The sequence below is a fragment of the Coregonus lavaretus genome, assembly GCF_964263955.1.
Source record: "Coregonus lavaretus genome assembly, chromosome: 26".
Taxonomy (NCBI): domain Eukaryota; kingdom Metazoa; phylum Chordata; class Actinopteri; order Salmoniformes; family Salmonidae; genus Coregonus; species Coregonus lavaretus.
This window is the reverse complement of record NC_140013.1, coordinates 6,185,005-6,205,277: the sequence shown is the minus strand read 5'-3', so window position 1 is coordinate 6,205,277 and position 20,273 is coordinate 6,185,005. Positions and strand designations below refer to the sequence as shown.

Sequence of the window (20,273 nt, the reverse complement as noted above, 5' to 3'; positions counted from 1 at the left end):
CCACTGCAGATCTAGAGAGCCAGTCTCTCCCGAGCCCATGGACACAGGCAAACCCAGAGAGAGGGGCACCTTCAAAAGGTGAGTAATGCAAGCTTGTCACCCCTTTCCATTTCTATACTATTAATGTCAATGGGTAATGTTTCTAGAGATTCATTTTCAAATGTATTTTATTTGTAGTGTTTATTCTGCCAAGTCTGCTGAACCTCCTGCTCTAACCAGTAAAACCAGTGAGTTCCCTGAGGAGAAAGGCGAGACCACCGCTGGCTCTCTACTGGTGGCCATCCCTGACCAGGAGTGTATCCGCAGGGACTCTTCTATGGACAGCAAGCCCAAGAAGGGACTCATCTTTGAGATCTGCAGCGATGACGGCTTCCAGATCCGCTGCGAGAGTATCGAAGGTATCCACAGTCCTGACCTTATCCTCTTGCTCTGTGTTTCCATGTAGCTGGGTTGACACTCGATGGCAGAAAATAGCTCTAAAGTTATTGAAGTGAATGTGTAACAGTCAAGATCTCTTATTTCCAAATCCTCGTACAGATTAAGTAAACTAAATGTGTACTTTAATACTAACACAGAGATGAGACACTAAGCTGACCTGTCTTGTCTTCTCCCTCTGACCCACAGAGGCCTGGAAGTCCCTGACAGATAAAGTCCAGGAGGCCCGCTCCAACGCCAGACTCAAAGAGCTCTCCTTTGAAGGTAAAGTGCCTTTTATCCGATTTTATTTTGTTTATGCAGGTTCAATTACTTTTGAGGAATCAAATGAAATGGTGACTCATCAAACTTATTTTCCTCTGTACTCCTTCCTTTGTGTTCTCTCTCTCTCTCTCTCTCTCTCTCTCTCTTTCGAACGTATCTCTTTTTCTCTCTCAGGAGTGAACGGTCTGCGGATGCTGGGGGTCCTCCACGATGCTGTGGTGTTCCTACTGGAGCAGCTGTATGGTTCCAGGCACTGTCGCAACTACCGCTTCCGCTTCCACAGGCCCGAGGAGGCCGACGAGCCCCCCATCAACCCCCATGGCTCGGCCCGCGCCGAGCTCCACCACAGGTACAGACACTCCCAAAAGCTAGATTGCTTAACAAGTGCAAGGCATAGGGTTGGTTTGGTATCCAGACATATGTACAGTTATCTTTTCTATTTATTATTATAACGAGAGGTTCCTTCTCCTGCCTCATCCTTTCATTAAAGTCATCACTGAGTCATGACTGGACAGGTGAAGACCATGTGGCGGAGACCTTGCGTTCACCTGATGAATCATGTCTAATTAGTGATTAGTTCAGGACGTTTTTGAACTGGACCCCAGTCTCTATTAGCTTTCTTTTGATTGTTGAAGAAATGCAGATCTATGCGTGATCTATGCATTCTACTTCAGCAATTAAAATGTTGTGAGCCATTTGTACACTGGCTCTCTTAACTGATGTTTTGGAGCTGATATATGCTGATAACTGTATCCCCGTTACCAAATCTCCAGTCAGTATTTGGGAGAGGTCCTTCCTACGGTTAAGAGAGTCTGCATCATTGAGTTTTCTTTGCCTGCATCATATGACCTGTGTGTCTGCTCCATCTGTTTGCCTCGCCGCAGGAGGTCTGTGTTTGACATGTTCAACTTCCTGGCCTCCAAGCACCGCCAGCCTCCCGAGTACAACCCCCACGAGGAGGACGAGGAGGTGCAGCTCAAGTCTGCTCGGTGAGTCACTCCGCCCTGTTACACAATTCCTGTTTTTAGTTTCTTTTTAATTCAGAGAATCAGGAGGACCATTTTATTTTTGCTCCATATCATCATTACAATGGACTTGTAGTCTATCTTCTTGGTTTTCTGATCACGTCCCTGTGGATACCTGTCGGAGCCTCACGGTGGTAGCAGACCATCCTTCTTTCATTCCAACTCTTAACACACTGCTACTGTTGTTTTTCAGCCGGGCCACCAGCATGGACCTCCCCATGCCCATGAGGTTCCGACACCTGAAGAAAACGTCCAAGGAGGCGGTGGGGGTCTTCAGGTTAGGAAAACGCTGGCTACGTAATGTTTAAGTGATCCAAATTCAGTGGAATGGTTTTAACATGAAAATGAACTACTACTTTAGCTTTGCAGTAGCTAAGTCCTTGTTCCAGAGAGTGGGGTTAAAAGTGGAAACCCTTTGGTGAACCAGTGGTTGCTGAGCTCCTGTGTGTCCTCCCCTCACAGGTCAGCCATACATGGCCGAGGTCTGTTCTGCAAGAGGAGCATCGACGTGGGGGAGATGGTGATCGAGTACTCGGGCAACGTCATTCGCTCTGTCCTCACCGACAAACGGGAGAAGTACTACGACGGCAAGGTGAGGAGAGAAGAGCGGCCAGGCCTCAATGGAACACAGTCCTCTGTGCTCATTCGCTTTGAGCCTGAACAGGGCCACTTTCAATAGGCAAACGTTGCGGATAGACGATCTCCCGAGTAGCGCAGTGGTCTAAGGCACTGCATCGCAGTGCTAGCTGTGCCACTAGAGATCCTGGTTTGAATCCAGGCTATGTCGTAGCCGGCCGCGACCGGGAGACCCATGGGGCGGCGCACAATTGGCCCAGCATCGTCCAGGGTAGGGGAGGGAATGGCCGGCAGGGATGTAGCTCAGTTGGTAGAGCATGGCGTTTGCAATGCCAGGGTTGTGGGGTCGGTTCCCACGGAGGGCCAGTGTGAAAAAAAATAAAATAATGTATGCACTCACTAACTGTAAGTCGCTCTGGATAAGAGCGTCTGTTAAAAATTTTAATAAAATTAAAAAAAGATAGAAATGCCATGAATAGAACTTGTGTGAGGCCTTATTCTACTTGTGAGAGAGGGATGTTCTACATAATAAAGGTATTTCTATCTGAATGTTCTATGTTGGGCCCTGCTGAATGTGTTTTTCATGTGTAAACACCACTATTAACCAGTCAGGATCTTTAGTCATTTGATAATGGCTTTGTTGACTGCAATCCTCAGCCAATGGCGTCTCACTCTCTTCTCTTCCTGTCCCTCCCTCTACAGGGCGTTGGCTGTTACATGTTCCGCATTGATGACTACGAAGTGGTGGACGCCACCGTGCACGGCAACGCCGCCCGCTTCATCAACCACTCGTGCGAGCCCAATTGCTATTCGCGCGTCATCAACGTGGACGGGCAGAAGCACATCGTCATCTTCGCCACGCGCAAGATCTACCGTGGCGAGGAGCTCACCTACGACTACAAATTCCCCATCGAAGAGCCGGGCAATAAGCTTCCATGCAACTGCGGAACCAAGAAGTGCCGCAAGTTCCTCAACTAGCCCCCCACTCTGCCGTGTGACGGTAGTGGTGTTGGCGGCCCTTCTCCCACTCTGCCATAGCGGTCCCCTCGACTAGCGTGGAGCCATCCATGCACTGCCAGGTCTTAGAGTGCAGAGTGATGCTTCCAGTACTGCCCTCCCTTGTTGCTGTATGGCTTGGGCAGAAAGAGGCGAGCTACAGACTGGGTTCAGTTCGATACGAGCAGGTCTCTGTTTTGGGGAGGGACATTTTTGAAAGAGAACAACTTATTATTGTGCCTCTGGTTGTTTTGGTTTACTTTTGGATCGAATGGTTTCAGACTCTGAGAAGTCAAAGGAAATGGTAACTGTGTAAGTAAGATTAGCAATTTTCAACGTTTTCTGTCTCTGAACGTAACAAAAATATTTTTTTTAAATTGCCCTTTCATTAGGAATTTTATCACCTCACATTTATTTTTCTAGAGATGATATCTCAATTCTGTGTGAGCATAGAATCCATTGATTATGTTCACATGAAAAAGAAAATGATTGCCACCTTGTAAGAGTTACATTTTACACACCAAAGTGCAATTTGTGGAAGGGAATCTTCTCTGCAGTTTAGAAAAAAAACGAGGACGTATTATAACTGATCAGAGGACGCTTTTCTCTTGACCTCATCTGTTTATACACATCTATCTGCCTGTCGGAATGTGCATCCTGTGCAGCCTTCGGAATAGCCGCGACACCATAAAGCTTTGCTTGGGCTGCTTCGCTGTGTATTAAAAGACACTGTAAATAGTTCTTATGCCTGTCCAGAGCAACAAGTCGCAAGATGTGTTAGGAAGAGAAACACTAGAGGGAGCCGGGGTCAAAGCGATAGAAAGAAAGAAGCCTGTAGATGATTTATTTTCAAGTGTTATGTTATTGATAATTAATGCTAACCGTGAGTGTACTTGTACTGAGTCATTGTCAGAGACGTAGTAGAAGTCGGGCGGTGGTCATTAGATAGTCGTAGCCGTGACTAGCAAGCTTGGCTGAGATTCTGGTGGACTGACAACAGAGGGACAAACTTTTATTTAGTTTTTTGCTTTAGTAAATGTTATTGTTTGTTTTGTATCGGAAAAGGATAAAGGCAGAGCCATCGATTTGTATCGCAGGTATGCACACGTTATGTCTTTTGAAATGTGGTTAGAACTGAGTCCGGAATTACAGCAATGAGAACCAAACGTCATCCCCCTGAATCTGATTTCCCCTTAAGCCCATTTGAAGATTGAAATTATTCCTATTATGGCCCATTTCATGAATTACTGTTGCAAAGGAATAGTTTTTTTATTTGTTTCGAATCGAGTCATTTGAAGTCTTGTCTCTTCTGTCCCTTTTTGTTATGGGCAGAAACATATCATGCTTGAGTTGAGAATGTAAATAATATGTATATTTTTCTATACAAACGACAAAAAAGCACTCACTAGTGAATAGCACTTAATGTTATAAAATTGTATTTATATTGTTAAGAAATCGTATTTATTTTATTGCCATTTTTGTAGGAAATAGAGGTTTACATACACTAATGCTTGGTCTCTACATTTTTATTGAGCTGCCTTTTTCAAAGCGGTTTTTTCGTTGCTGTTAATTTTATTTGTAGCCTGAATGTTTCTTTTTGGATTCCAAAGACTGAAGCTGTCGCTCCCCGCTGAGCCCAGTCCACCAGTAGCTCTATTCGCCAATCTGTCAATCAAGGACATTTCCATTGACTGCCTGTTAGCAGCATGACATTATTATATGCCCTTGAGGGAGTCCATTAGAGTGCTCATCTATTAGAATAGCGGTCTCTCCTTTTCCCAGCCTTAATACCACACGGAGGCTCCAGCCAGGCCATTCAGACCTGGGCGTCTCACCGTGCGTAATTGTTCACTTTCCGCTTTTTTCAAAAAATTTCTCAAAAAATGTCAGCGTCTCCCTTTTGGGATCAAACGCACTCCAAAATCCGCTAACTGTAAGGACATAAAACATGGTTTAACGCTTATAGCCACATCAGTGCTCCAAGATTCCCCATGGATTGCACCTCCATGGTTTCGTTCTGTCAAAGTGGTGCCTTCATATTAATACTGTCAATGTTTTATCATGTTTCTACTTGACTCCCTCGTAAAGTACAGTATTTGTTTTATGGCATTTACATGAGACAGTCTACACATGGAAAGCTTTTTAGAAGCTCGGTAGAAGCTGATAAAGTTAGGAAAGGTTAGAAGAGGCTAACCGTTACCATTGACCACAATACAACCTCTGTGTAGGAGTTCATCATGCGCTCGCTTGATCTCTCGCTTTGCCTTAGTTGTAACTGAGCACGCTTTGTTTAGAGAATTCTGTGACTCGTAAATTAACAGTAGTAGATTGACAGAAGTAGTCCCAGTTTTGGTGGGAATGGGGACATCAGTGTACAAAAAGTGGATAGGTTGATGACAGGCAAGTATTTCCTTGCATACCTCGAACGAAGCTCACCAAATTGCTGCTTTGTGCAACTCTGGCTCCAGTTGTCCTATAGCGAGCCACTTCAGGCCAGTGACTTTATTTGTCCCTTTTGTTATGTTTTTGGTTTGTAATCCGTTTTGCCTCGTACTCTGTTGACTTTATATCTTGTAAGGCCGTCGCAGAATCTCTCCAACCCTTACCCTGCCCAGGCTGTGAAGTGAAACCATAACTTTGCCAACACATTGCACTTCAACTGTGACAGAGGCACTGACTAAACATGGGAAACGACTTTCTACTCCTTGTAAACCCATTGGGTTCCTATGTTTTAAAAACCACAAGCACAGATACTGTTTGTAAGCTTCCTTAGGAATTATGGCCCCCAGCAAAGTGCACTTCTGCTCGACCTTACACCAATTGTGTCAGGGACGTTCAGAGTGCAAGGACCACTCTGGAGGCCAACAGTGTGCACTCTCCTCAACCTCCTTGCAGCCTGGGTTTTGCCAGCTATTTCAGGGATACAGTTTTGGTTCAGCTCTCGCTGTCCTCCCATCCTGGCTAGCCTTAGGGTGAGGCACAGGGTCATGCTGAATTCTGCTGCTAGGTCTTTAATGAATGTATATACAAAAACTGAATTGTGATGATTTCTGATATCAACTACGTTTGTTTTTTAGTTAAAAAAAACCCCACAAAAAGACTGGGAAGATGACCTCAAAGGACAATTTGTTCGTTTCATTTCAGAGGGAAAAAATTGAGGGAAGGCATTCTAGCTTAACGTCGAAAGGTCACACTGCATAAACTAAGACTTCAAAGATGGCTTTGGTAATCCTTTTACTAATCCCAAAGGCTCTGTCTCTTGACTCCTCTACAGATCCATAGCAGTAAAGTGTAAAGTTTCAATACTTGGTGAACAACAACAACCCATTAGTCAAGTGTTTTAAATGGTAGATAGACTCTGTTGTTTCTTTGACTTCATAATACCATGCCACACCAGTGGCCCTTTTCCTTCACTTGTAATTATGCTATATATACATAAAAACATATACCGAAACAGAAATAATAACATGTACTTCAGTATCTATACAATATACGGAATGAACAGACAAACTTAGTTACAGTAGCAAACAGCAGGTTTATAATGGTTAATAGCAATGTTCAGTGTACTCCTATAATGGTTTTGTGTTACAGTATCAGTTTAGAATAACTAACGTACATCATCTTTGTATATTGATATCCAGTACCAGTTTTCCTGTGCCTGTGTACGTTCCATTGGCAGGAGCGTTGCAGTTTCTTTAATTTTTTTTGCGAAAAGAAACAGTATTTATGTGATAAGATGTATAACGTGGTTGTGAACTTCTTGAAGTCAGCCATTTTGTTTTGTGTTTTGATTGTTGTAGTGAATGTTTTTATTCTTTGTACATTTTTAACAGGGATTTTAGACTGCTTACTTGATGTGGTATAATTGAGTTGTTTGTGGAGACCAGGAAAAAATGAATCCCACCAAAAATGTTATTTTACCGTCTTCCATGTCTCCCTTACCACCCCTCTCTTCGGAAGCTTTGGTTGTACTTATCATGTACTGTTTTATAGAAAGAGATGATGAAAATACGTTTTATTTATTTATTTTGTGTATTGGAACATCCATGAATTTATTTGCAGGTCAAGGTAGTTGCCGGAACCTGCTTGAAAGAAGTTGGGGGGAAAAATACTTAACTGTATTTGTAATTGTATAATTGTTCCTTGTGTATAGAACTTATCAGCCTGAGATGGGACGTGGCATCAAGGGGACTTGGCGGTAAGACTTGGAAACGGTTAAACGGCTCTCTTCTTATGCCTTGAATATACCTTTGTCTTATTAACACTTCCTCCTGAACGCCATGAGAATAATAATGATGATAATAATAGTATTTTCCCCTATTAGTCGTACATCAGTGTTCTCTCATGTGTCACAGAAATGAAGGAAAGTCAAACCACATTAGTAAACCACAAACTACTTAAGGTTGAATGTATAATTAGGAAACAAAATTGTACATAACTGTAAAAAGAAAAGTTTCTAATCATGTTTATTTTCTATGCACTTTTTTTTATTTAAGTGATAGTTTAAATAATAAACATGTCCCGTTTACATTTTACATTTTAGTCATTTAGCGGACGCTCTTATCCAGAGCGACTTACATTTTAGTGAGTGCATACATTTGTTCATACTGGCCCTCCGTGGGAAACGAACCCACAACCCTGGCGTTGCAAGCGCCCTGGCGTCTTCAGACTCTGTCTCCTTTTCTTTTACTTGTTCTGTCACCTAGAATATCTACCTCATATTGGTACGTGTTAGTGATAACATGCTGGGCCCGGTTTCCCGATAGCGATGCAACGTAGGCTTACGAGTGTTTTTAACGATGCATTGTTCCTGCAACGGCCGAAGATATAACACGCGTTTCCCAAAACAACACGCAGAAAGAGCGTTCGCTAAGTGCGTCGTTAGAGCGTCTGTCGATACTGATAGGATCGAAAGAAGGACAGCGCTGCTCTCTGATCAGATTTCTCTCCGTTCAAATCTTAACGTTAACATTAGAATTATTCCCAAATACTGATGACGGATCAGCTCCTAGAGAAATATCACCTTATGACTACAAATATTGAGGCGGCTTATTCTAATGCTTACTCTATAATGATGCACTAAATCGCATTCACAAATAACTAAATTGAATGAACATGAAATTGATTTCAATATCTTTGAAATATTGAAATCTAAACATTAAGAACACCTTTCTAATATTGAGTTGCACCACCGCCTTTTGCCCTCAGAAAATCCTCAATTCGTCGGGGCATGGACTACAAGGTGTCGAAAGGGCCCTACAGGGATGCTGGCCCATGTTGATTCCAATGCTTCCCACAGTTGTGTGAAGTTGGCTGGATGTCCTTTGGGTGATGGACCATTCTTGATACACATGGGAAGCTGTTGAGTTTGAAAAACCCAGCAGCGTTGAAGTTCTTGACACAAACTGGTGCGCCTGGCACCTACTACCATACCCTGTTCAAAGGCCCTAAAATATTTTGTCTTGCCATTCACCCTCAATGGCGCACACACAATCCTTGTCTCAAGGCTTAAAAATCCTTCTTTAACCTGTCTCCTCCCCTTCATCTACGCTGATTGAAGTGGATTTTACAAGTGACATCAATAAGGGATCATAGCTTTCACCTGGATTCACCTGGTCAGTCTGTCATGGAAAGAGCATAATGTTTTGTACCCTCAGTGTAAATAGGCCTATGTAGCCTGTAGGACCTATTTAATTTAAAAACAAATTTTTATAAAAAACCTTCGCTTGTTCAATTGCAAAGACATTGGCAACTTTGCATTTGTAGTCGACTTGGTTCTGAAGTTATCGGTGGTCACCGAGGGGTAGATAAACTGCTTTATTCTCAGTTTATGGGCGGCAGGTAGCTTAGTGGGTAAGAGCGTTGTGCCAGTAACCGAAAGGTCGCTGGTTCTAATCCCCGAGCCGACTAGGTGAAAAAATCTGTCGATGTGCCCTTAAGCAAGGCACTTAACCCTAATTGCTCATGTAAGTCGCTCTGGATAAGAGCGTCTGCAAAATCACTAAAATGTAAATGTTTCGCGGAGATCTTCTGTGTATAAAGTGACGCGATAGGGGAAAAACACATCTATATATTTGGTTGGGGCCCTGGCCTGCCCATAAGTCTAGATATTTAATATGCCATTTAGCAGATGCTTTTATCCAAAGTGACTTAGTCATGTGTGCATACATTTTTACGTATGGGTGGTCCCGGGATCAAACCCACTACCCTGGCGTTACAAGCGCCATGCTCTACCAATTGAGCTACAGAGGACCACAACTCTGGAAGTGGAAATTTAAGACATTTGTTTTTCTTTTTTATCATCCTCTATTTTCCCATCAGAAAACTAGCGTGAGTTTCCCTGATCAATAATCTGTAATTAAGTAGCCTATTTAGTGGGTATTTTGGCGGGCTTTTAAAAGCTAGCTGTAATAATGTCATATAACTTCCCCTCTGTGGAATTAGTGATAAAATCTGACTTTGTGGTGTTCATTTTAACTGGCTAGAGTAGACTGGACTGAATAGTTATTTGATATTGTTCACTGGAAAATGTTTTGATTTCCCAGTACTTAACCCAGCCGACACCATACACAGATCAAGTTAGCGCCAGAGCAGTGCTCCTGGAGCAGTGTTGGGCTTTAGTGCTCCAGGACACAACAACAGGTGGCACCTCCGATATATTCCTGCCAGCAGCCCTCTGATTGAGCAGATCACATTTCACTAGATATTCTTCTCCCAGACCTGGGATTCCTCATATCAGCTAACCAGAGCACCCCCCCATGATACTAGCGTGCCTCTACCTTTAAAGCTTAATTGGCATACTCATTGCTTTCCCAGCCAGCTCCTCAGATGGAGCGTGAGAGCTGGAGGAAAGAAATGGAGAGTTATGGAGAGAGTGGATGCAGAGATGAAGGAAGACACTGTGAAGGTTCTCTATGGACTGTTGGAGAAGATCCAGAAGGAGGGAGAGAAGTTAGAAATAAAGGAGAAGGGAGTGGAGAGCATAAAGGAGGAAATTAAGAGGAGGAAGGGGGAGGTTGAGAGGAAAGAGAAGGAGGAGGCAATTCAGAGAAATGTAGCAGAGAAGGACAAACAGAGGGTGAGGAATGGGGACAATGAAATGGAGGAGAAGAGGGAGGAGGTAGATATGAAAGACAAGGGGCTGGAAAGACAGAAGGAGAAGGTGGAAAAGTTGGAATCGGAAAAGGAGAAAGAAGTTGGAGAAGAGGAATAAGATAGTGGAAAGGTTGGCAGTGGATGAGAGATGGAAGAAAATGACAAGAACAAGATCAATTATTAAAAAGAAAGAGGAGTTGGAGGAATTGTAGAAGAAGATGAAAGATATAAAAGAGAGGGAGAAAAGAAGAGAAGGAAGTGGCGAGAGCTAGGGAGGAGTTTGATAAATGGAATGAGGAGGTGGAGCGTGTGAAGCTGGATATGGAAGGAGAGAGGGTGAGGACGAGAAAGAGGTGGCGATTGTGACGGTGGGGACAGAGGAGAAGTGGAAGACCAAGATGAAGAGAGAGATTGAGGTTGTGGAAGAAAATGAGAGACCAAAAGAGAGAGGAGGATGTGGACAGACTTGTGGAAGGAGTGATGGAGAAGATGTGATGAGAAGATGAAAGAGAGGGAGGAGAAGTTTAAGAAGGAGGTGGAGAAATAAGCTGGAGAAGGAGGTTGAGAGAGCGGTGAAAATGAAGGAGAAGGAGGTGAAGCGGATAAAGGTGGAGTTGGAAGAGAAGTGGAAGACAGATGAAGAATCAGTGGATTAAGAGAATGGAAGAGATGGCGATAAAGAGATTGATAGAGGAGTTGGAAGGGTTGAATGAGAAGATTTAGGAGACTGAGAAGAGAGGATGAAGGAGGAAATAGAAAAGAAAGAAAAGGAGAGGGAGAGAGAGAGAGTCCATGGAGAAGAGGGTCAAGAATGACATGGAGCTGGTGAGAGATTATGGAAGGAGAAAGAAAAGAAGAAAAAGAAGGAAAGGAAGGAGGAGAAAAGGAAAGAGAAGGAAGAATACAAGGAGGCATTGATAGAGCTGAGAAAGAAAAAGACTGGAGAATGTAAGACAGAACCTGGAGGATGTGAGACTGTGTGTGGAGAGGGCAAGAGATGCTCAAAGACAGAGCAGAGAGAGAGAGCAATGCGATGAAGGTTAGTGAGTTGCAGGATGAGAGGAAGGAATTGATCTGCAGACTTATCAGGAAAAATAAACAGACCGGATGGAAAATACAGGTACAGACACTTAACATTTACATAATTTAGCAGACGCTCTTATCCAGAGCGACTTACAAATTACATAACCTGATAGTTCACTCAAATGACCTTCTGTAAGTACTCTTGTTTGTATACTGCACTTAGCCAGAGCTATAGGAACAGAATAATGATGCAATACATGTACCTCTATGGCCATAGCCACTAATCACTAACATTAGCTTGTATACATAACCAGAGCCACTATTCAGTTTACATTAAATGGACCCCAGGTAGCATGTTCTTGTTTGGATGGAAAAACCACCTTAAAGTATTGAGGCTGTTCCATAGAAACGACTTAACTATTTCTGTCACTTTCAGATTCCCAGATGGGACAGCTACAGTGATTACATCCCTGACCTCATCAAAAGGGAGTAGGATGGAGGGAGGAACACACACATATATTTATTCTCAAATGATAAATAAAGGCATGCAAAGGCAAAGTGGTTATTTATTGGTCCTTGGTGTCATAGAACCTTATAAAATGACAATTGAACAGCAAGAGATCTTACCTGACCTCGGCCTTTAACACGCTCAAGAGCATGGTTTATTTTATTACCGGCAAATGCCAATATGTTGGTATGATGATTGACTAGATAGAATGAGAGACGGGTTGATTCAAATACTTGATCTGCACGTTACTTAGTTTGCCTGGTAGTACAATGGAAACATTGGAATCATCACAAATAACAAACTAAGAACTTTACTGAACAAAAATATAAACGCAACATGCAACAACTTCAAAGATTTTACTGAGTTACAGTCCCCATATGAGGAAATCAGTCAATTGAAATAAATAAATTAGGCCTTAATCTATGGATTCCACATGACTGGGAATACAGATATGCATCTGTTGGTCACAGATACCTTGAAAATTAAAATTGCCATCGATAAAATGCAATTGTGTTCATTGTCCGTAGCTTATCCCTGCCCATACCGTAACCCCACAGCCACCATGGAGCACTCTGTTCACAACGTTGACATCAGCAAACCGCTCGCCCATACGACACCATACACATGGTCTGCGGTTGTGAGGCCGGTTGGACGTACTGCCAAATTATCTAAAACACCGTTGGAGGCGGCTTATGGTACAGAAATTAACATTAAATTATCTGGCAACAGCTCTGGTGGACATTCCTGCAGTCAGCATGCCAATTGCACGCTCCCTCAAAAACTTGAGACATCTGTGGCATTGTGTTGTGTGACAAAACAGCGCATTTTATTGTCCCCAGCACAAGGTGCACCTGTGTAATGATCATACTATTTAATCAGCCTCTTGATATGCCACACCTGTCAAGTGGATTGATTATCTTGGCAAAGAGAAATGCTCACTAACAGGGATGTACACAAGTTTGTGCACAACATTTTAGATAAATAAGCTTTTTGTGCATATGAACAATTTCTGGGATCATTTATTTCAGCTCATGAAACATGGGACCAACACTGTTTTTATATTTTTGTTCAGTATACCTTCATTTGATAAGTATTCTATCCAGGAGGTCTTGTGAAATAATGACAGCATACAAAGTCAAACCATTGACAAAGTGCACGATATATACAGTGCAGAATTTACATCTTTGAAATGTTATAGTTTCATTCATGCCACTCGCTTAGGGCCTCCAAAAGGCTGGGGTCAGCCCTGGTTCAGTCTGTCATGATTATTTTAATCTTTACTTTTGCTGTAGACATGAAAGGATAATCTAGGGTAGTGATCATCAACTAGATTCAGCCGCAGGAAGATTTTTTATTGAGCAGATGGTAAGGGGGCCTGAAGATAATTACAAATAATTTGTAGACTGCAAATTGACTGTAAGAAGGCCAAACAGATATAACATTTGACTAAAACATGATCATTTCAAACCTTGCTTACATTTGTATACGATCACATACTGTACATCGCTCTATTATGCGTGGGAATACTTTGGAACAGATTCCCAAAATTAAAATCGCTTGATCTGATTTTCTTGTGTCTTCTATGTCCAACAATAAAATATACAATTAATATTTTTTTTGCTCAAAAAACGTAAAAACTAAAGAAATGGCCAGTTGAGGAACATACAAAAAGCAGACTTGTAAGAACTTACAAAACCATTGCTGTATCTGAACGTGCCTCTGTAGCAGTTTGCCGTTTTAACAGGCCGTTATTGAGCAGGGGACAAAATGTGCTGATTGTCTAATGGTAACTGAAACCATGTATAAATCTGCTCCACCTCAGTGCAGTTACGGCTACTGGTCTCAACGCGAGGCTTGTGAAGTCCTCTGTGAAACAGTTTAATTGCCTAAAGACTGAAAAGGAAAAGTCAAGATCTGGGATTTCAAAGAGCCATTGCCAACCCCTTCTTGGCCAATGTCCCATAAAACAGTGCTGTAGTGTAAAATACCAAACCAAACCCATGTGTAGAAACATGGAGCTTCCACCCTAAATGTGACCAAGCCTCAGCAGTCCCATCAATGTAGTCTGTACCTGTAGCTGTCATCAGTGACGTACTACTAACTCAAGGTGGTGTATTTGTAAATGCTGTAGCAGATAAATACATGCTGGTGTGCATGGAGAGACAGCAATCAAAGTGATAGTTCAGTAAAATCGGTCACATCCTCTTTTAAGAGTGGCTGCAAATGATTAAGTGAGATGTGGGATGTTTTCCTCGACTATTTCACATTCCTCAATCAGCTCAAAACTGACACGAGGAGAGGATTCCAGCCAAAGTCTCTATTGTTTCAATTTCTGAAGAGAATCTGAGGAAAGAAACTAAGATAACATAACTTCAAGTCTCTCCCTGTATCTTTACTCTCACGAAACTGATCAACTGTCTCAGCATTAAGGCTAATAATGAAGAATCCTCCGATTCTAAGGCCTTACTGCGTTTTGAGGAGTTCACAATATGACGCGTAGGCTGTAACAGCAGTTAACAGTATTGCTAGTTTTCCAGGACTTTGCCTCAGTGTATCGTGGATACATATCCCTGACCAGTGACCACAACCCTTTGATCTCTCCCACTGTTTATGTTTGGGAAAGAAATTCCTCCAGTCTCAAATCTTAAAATCATATGTAATGTCTTCCAACCTTTGTTATTCTCACTCCACCTCCTTTTTCCCACTCAATCGCTTTCCTGATTTCTCAACCTCTCCCTCTCTCTTGTTTTGATCCTGATCTTTTTATTTGAGTTATTGAAGACTTATTTTTCCTCTTTATTATTTGCGCTGGGGAGACTTCAAATATTTCCCTCCTACTCTTGTCTTTTCCTCTCTGTCCCCCTCCCTCTCTCTCTCTCCCCCCTCCCTCTTTCTAATTTGCTTTCATTACGGTTTCCTTTGAAGACTGAGGGTTCTCATTTTTCCCAGCCTCTGGCTGAAGCAGCAAAGATAACGTTTACTGTTTTCACTTCAGCACAAGCAAAGACTGCTGCTCCTAAGGACTTTTGGACGTTGACTGGTAAACCTTCTTTTCAAATAATACCTGATTGAAAATAGTTGTATATGTTCGCTGTTTGCTGTGAGTAGGGGTGGTTCAACATGATCTACAATAAGGAAAAGGATCTATTTTACATTGAGAATATTTTGCTGCCACACAAACAGTCAGTAAAGGAATGGAGGAGTGTGTTTCACAGGCAACTCATTTTGTTTTGCAAATGTATTGATGAATTCCTATGTAATTGGAATATAAATGTTTTATTGAAGTAACAAATAATGTAGCCTATTTGTCACACTGACTATCCTATTCAGATAGTATACATTTTTCTAACCAGTGATAAAACTGCTGCTATCCTCATCAGAAACGTGCTATACTGTGATTCTTTGTGATACTGCTAACATGCTAACATCCCCTGCATGTTATTGGATGATTAGTTGCTCAGAAAGTTGCAACAATACATACAAATGTATTACTGTACTTTGCATATCGTACTCACAGGTTCTCTGGAGACATGCCCTGTCGTTCCCAGTGTCTGTATTTTCAGGCCTTGTGAGGCTTGTCCTGTGCTGCAGTCCCATGGTAGCCAACAGTGTTAGTCTGTAGACATGCTGTCAGTCAGTCTCTCACAGCTGGCTCCTCTCTTTCACAGTACTGCTAAGGGAGGGGGCGGAGACACTCTCTCCCTCACTTCAACACCCTCAGGCTTACACACACACACACACACACACATTGAGCTTTTGTTTTGAACTGTGTAAATAATGATTGCTTCCATTCTGGCACTGCTGCTCTCGTCGACATTTAATGTGAAACAGCTGTTTTAAAAACTGGGAAAATAAGTATACTGAAGTGTAGGCTACAGATACCAACAGCTACAAGCAGATATAGGGTATGGTCATAATCTGATTGCCCTTATAGCCTTTTAAAGGTGTAATGCCTGTCGGCCATACAGTGCATTTCGGAAAGTCTTCAGACCCCTTGACTTTTTCCACATTTTGTTACGCTACAGCCTTATTCTAAAATTGATTAATTATTAATTTTTTCTCATCAATCTACACACAATACCCCATCATGAGAAAGTGAAAACAATTTTTTTGAACGTTTTGCTAATAAAAAAATAAAAAACAGAAATATCTTATTTACATAGGTATTCAGACCCTTTGCTATGAGACTCGAAATTCAGCTCAGGTGCATGCTGTTTCAGACCCCTTCACTTTTTTTCAGACCCCTTCCACATTTTGTTACGTTACAGCCTTATTCTAAAATGGATTAAATGGATTTTAATGACAAATCGAAAACAGGTTTTTAGACATTTTTGCACATTTATTAACAATAAAAACAGATACCTTATTTACATAAGTATTCAGACCCTTTGCTATGAGACTCGAAATTGAGCTCAGGTGTATCCTGTTTCCATTGATCATCCTTGAGATGTTTCTACAACTTGATTGGAGTCCACCTGTGGTAAATTCAATTGATTGGACATGATTTGGAAAGGCACACACCTGTCTATATAAGGTCCCACAGTTGACAGTGCATGTCAGAGCAAAAACCAAGCCATGAGGTCGAAGGAATTGTCCGTAGAGCTCTGAGACAGGATTGTGTCAAGGCACAGGTCTGGGGGAAGGGTACCAAAAAATTTCTGCAGCATTGAAGGTCCCCAAGAACACAGTAGCCTCCATCATTCTTAAATGGAAGAAGTTTGGAACCACCAAGACTCTACCTAGAGCTGGCAGCCTGGCCAAACTGAGCAAATGGGGGAGAAAGGCCTATGTCTGGGAGGTGACCAAGAACCTGATGGTCACTCTGACAGAGCTCTAGAGTTCCTCTGTGGAGATGGGAGAACCTTCCAGAAAGACAACCATCTCTGCAGCACTCCACCAATCAGGCCTTTATGGTAAAGTGGCCAGACGGAAGCCACTCCTCAATAAAAGGCACATGACAGCCCGCTTGGAGATTGCCGAAACATTCTCTGGTCTGATGAAACCAAGATTGAACTCTTTGACCTGAATGCCAAGCGTCACGTCTGGAGGAAACCTGGCACCATCCCTACGGTGAAGCATGGTGGTGGTAGCATCATGCTGTGGTGATGTTTTTCAGCGGCAGCGACTGGGAGACTAGTCAGGATCAAGGCAAAGATGAACGGAGCAAAGAACAGAGAGATCCTTGATGAAAACCTGCTCCAGAGCGCTCAGTACCTCAGACTGGTGCGAAGGTTCACCTTCCAACAGCTAACGACCCTAAGCTCACAGCCAAGACAACACAGGAGTGGCTTCGGGACAAGTCTCTGAATGTCCTTGAGTGGCCCAGCCAAAGACTGGACTTGAACCCGATCGAACATGTCTGGAGAGACCTGAAAATAGCTGTGCAGCAACGCTCCAACCTGACAGAGTTTGAGAGGATCTGCAGAGAAGAATGGGAGAAACTCCCGAAATACAGGTGTGCCAAGCTTGTGGCGTCATACCCAAGAAGACTCGAGGCTGTAATCGCTGCCAAAGGTGCTTCAACAAAGTACTGAGTAAAGGGTCTGAATAGTTATGTAAATGTTATATTTCTGTTTTTTTTATTTAATACATTTGCAAACATTTCTAAAAACCTGTTTTTGCTTTGTCATTATGGGGTATTGTGTGTAGATTAATGAGAAAAAATAACAATTTAATCAATTTTAGAATAATGCTGTAACGTAACAAAATGTGGAAAAAGTCAAGGGGTCTGAATACTTTCAGAATGCATTGAAGGTACTGTGTATGCTCTCATTAAATGTACTGGGGGCCTACACTCTCAAATAATTGTGTCCGTGGAATGAGGCGTCTTATGTTATTTTTTAGATGGTTATTCCATTTCCGTCACTCCCTCTCTCCAGTTGCATGCTTTCTGACCTCTCCTCTTAGCTGTGTCCAGTTGAGTGAGAGTACAAGACTTCCGTCTACACGTGACCAACGGGAAAGGAGTTGGACGTCTGTATTCACACTACACATCTGTCAATAAGAAAGCTGATTCAATCTCTACTATATGACAACTGTTACACTACATTACAGGTTATTTTTCTGCTCTCATTTCATGTCAGAATTCTTTGAAGGATATTTCCATTGATTTCAGCACATAGCATTTATGGGTTCAAGTGTTTGGATTATTAGATTTCCTTGTGATTATGTAACCCTTGCGGTATGGTGCTTCTCATATCATCTGCACAACAAATCAATGAACTCCATAGCTATTTAGAAACTCACAGATGGAACACTGTGAGGGTCCCCTGGAGAAGTCAGTTCTAGAGAATAGAATATCAAGTAGAAAATTATTTTTTTCTTCTTTTCATTCCTTCATGTTGACAGAGAATGTTTCTCTCCTCTACATAGTAGCATTGAAATGATATCACTCCAGCTGTGGCCCCTCCTCCTCCCCGTTCTACTGGTCAACTTCTCCAACCAATTAGACAACAACAAGATCCCGCCCAGTCTGTGTACGGGACACCCAGGTATCCCAGGTACCCCTGGGGTACACGGCAGTGCTGGTCAACCAGGAAGAGATGGGAGGGATGGGCGTGATTCTGCCCCTGGGGAGAAGGGAGAGAAGGGAGACAGGGGAGAGCCAGGTACAGTCACATCAGTGCACCATGCTTTCTACAACATACAGTGGACTATAATGATCCTGGTTCAATTGGTTTGCTGTTGGTTCAAGTGTTTTTGAATGAACAGTAGTAACAGCATTGTGTCTATTCTTCCTAAAGGTGAGTCAGGCTTTAGGGGCTTCACTGGAGACCAGGGGAGCCCTGGCGATAAAGGAGACAGGGGGCAGTCGGGGGAGTGCGCCATCGCTCCTAAATCAGCCTTCAGCGCCAAGTTGTCCGAGGGACGCACCATGCCCGTGGCGGCGGAAGACGCTGTGCGCTTTGAAAAGGTAATACTCAACGAGCAGGGCGACTACGACATGGAAACAGGACGCTTCACCTGCAAAGTGCCCGGTGTCTACTACTTTGCGGTCCACGCCACTGTCTACCGGGCCAGCCTGCAGTTTGACCTGATGAAAAACGGTCACACGATGGCGTCCTACTTCCAGTTCTACGGGAACTGGCCCAAGCCAGCGTCTTTGTCCGGGGGCTCGCTGCTGCACCTCATCCCGGGTGACCAGGTGTGGGTGCAGATGGCATTGGGAGAGTACAGTGGTTTCTACTCCAGCTCTAAGACTGACAGCACCTTCACTGGCTTCCTAGTGTACTCGGACTGGATAAACTCTGCTGTCTTCGCCAAGGGCGAAGTGGTATAGACATTGGGGAGACCAAGTTGGGTGTGGGGGCTATTATATTTGAATTTTTAAAACTAATTTACTGCCATTCTACATGATTCATGGCCTCTTTAGAAGGTTATTAGAAAACTCTGGTCTTTGCATAAACACATTAACCAATGTTACAGAAATAGCAGTAGGCTATGGCACATACCATACTGATGAGTTGTGATGATGAATCAGGTGAACTGTGCTTCAGGTTAGCCATTTGACTGCTGCTGTGCGATGGTGAATCGTTTTAACAGATGTCCTGACGGTGGCCCTACACAGTTTTTGGCCTACATGTATCATTGTTTTTTTGCCTTTACAAACAAGGACTGCATATGGGGTTTAAATGAGACATGTTGGCTCCTGTAGTTGGTAGGAATTGCTAACGTAAGAAGGTTATATGTCCAGTTTTGTGGTGGAGACGTAAAGAGGATTCAATAAGGCATCATACAGGTATGTGAGCTGTTTAGGGCTTCCAACTGTGACATCACTGACTGATGAGTTGTAAAGTATTCAAACTGAAGCCCTAAAATACACTTTTCACAATCGTTTAACTTATCTGTCTGTGCAACCTTCAGTTACAGTGGGGGAAAAAAGTATTTAGTCAGCCACCAATTGTGCAAGTTCTCCCACTTAAAAAGATGAGAGAGGCCTGTAATTTTCATCATAGGTACACGTCAACTATGACAGACAAATTGAGGGGAAAAAATCCAGAAAATCACATTGTAGGATTTTTAATGAATTTATTTGCAAATTATGGTGGAAAATAAGTATTTGGTCACCTACAAACAAGCAATATTTCTGGCTCTCACAGACCTGTAACTTCTTCTTTAAGAGGCTCCTCTGTCCTCCACTCGTGACCTGTATTAATGGCACCTGTTTGAACTTGTTATCAGTATAAAAGACACCTGTCCACAACCTCAAACAGTCACACTCCAAACTCCACTATGGCCAAGACCAAAGAGCTGTCAAAGGACACCAGAAACAAAATTGTAGACCTGCACCAGGCTGGGAAGACTGAATCTGCAATAGGTAAACAGCTTGGTTTGAAGAAATCAACTGTGGG

General features: G+C 42.7%; 2 protein-coding genes across 2 annotated transcripts in view; both read left to right on the top strand.

Annotated features, from left to right (window-relative positions):
- LOC311102141 (histone-lysine N-methyltransferase 2A-like) overlaps positions 1–7,824 on the top strand; it is a 57,263-nt gene extending 49,439 nt beyond the window's left edge. Inside the window, exons 27-34 of the mRNA XM_084143374.1 lie at positions 10–78; positions 178–398; positions 625–699; positions 874–1,048; positions 1,584–1,688; positions 1,918–2,001; positions 2,187–2,316; positions 3,003–7,824. Of these exons, the coding sequence (XP_083999500.1) occupies positions 10–78; positions 178–398; positions 625–699; positions 874–1,048; positions 1,584–1,688; positions 1,918–2,001; positions 2,187–2,316; positions 3,003–3,278 (1,135 nt within the window). The 3' untranslated portion in view covers positions 3,279–7,824. The remainder of the gene's footprint in view (positions 1–9; positions 79–177; positions 399–624; positions 700–873; positions 1,049–1,583; positions 1,689–1,917; positions 2,002–2,186; positions 2,317–3,002) is intronic.
- Positions 7,825–14,912: 7,088 nt separating this feature from the next.
- LOC311101391 (complement C1q tumor necrosis factor-related protein 5-like) lies at positions 14,913–19,201 on the top strand (the record flags this gene model as incomplete). Its single annotated transcript, XM_084142523.1, has 3 exons — positions 14,913–14,962; positions 18,295–18,530; positions 18,666–19,201. Exons 2-3 carry the CDS (start codon positions 18,305–18,307, stop codon positions 19,199–19,201), a joined length of 762 nt encoding a protein of 253 aa, XP_083998649.1. The 5' UTR covers positions 14,913–14,962; positions 18,295–18,304.
- Positions 19,202–20,273: the final 1,072 nt, after the last annotated feature.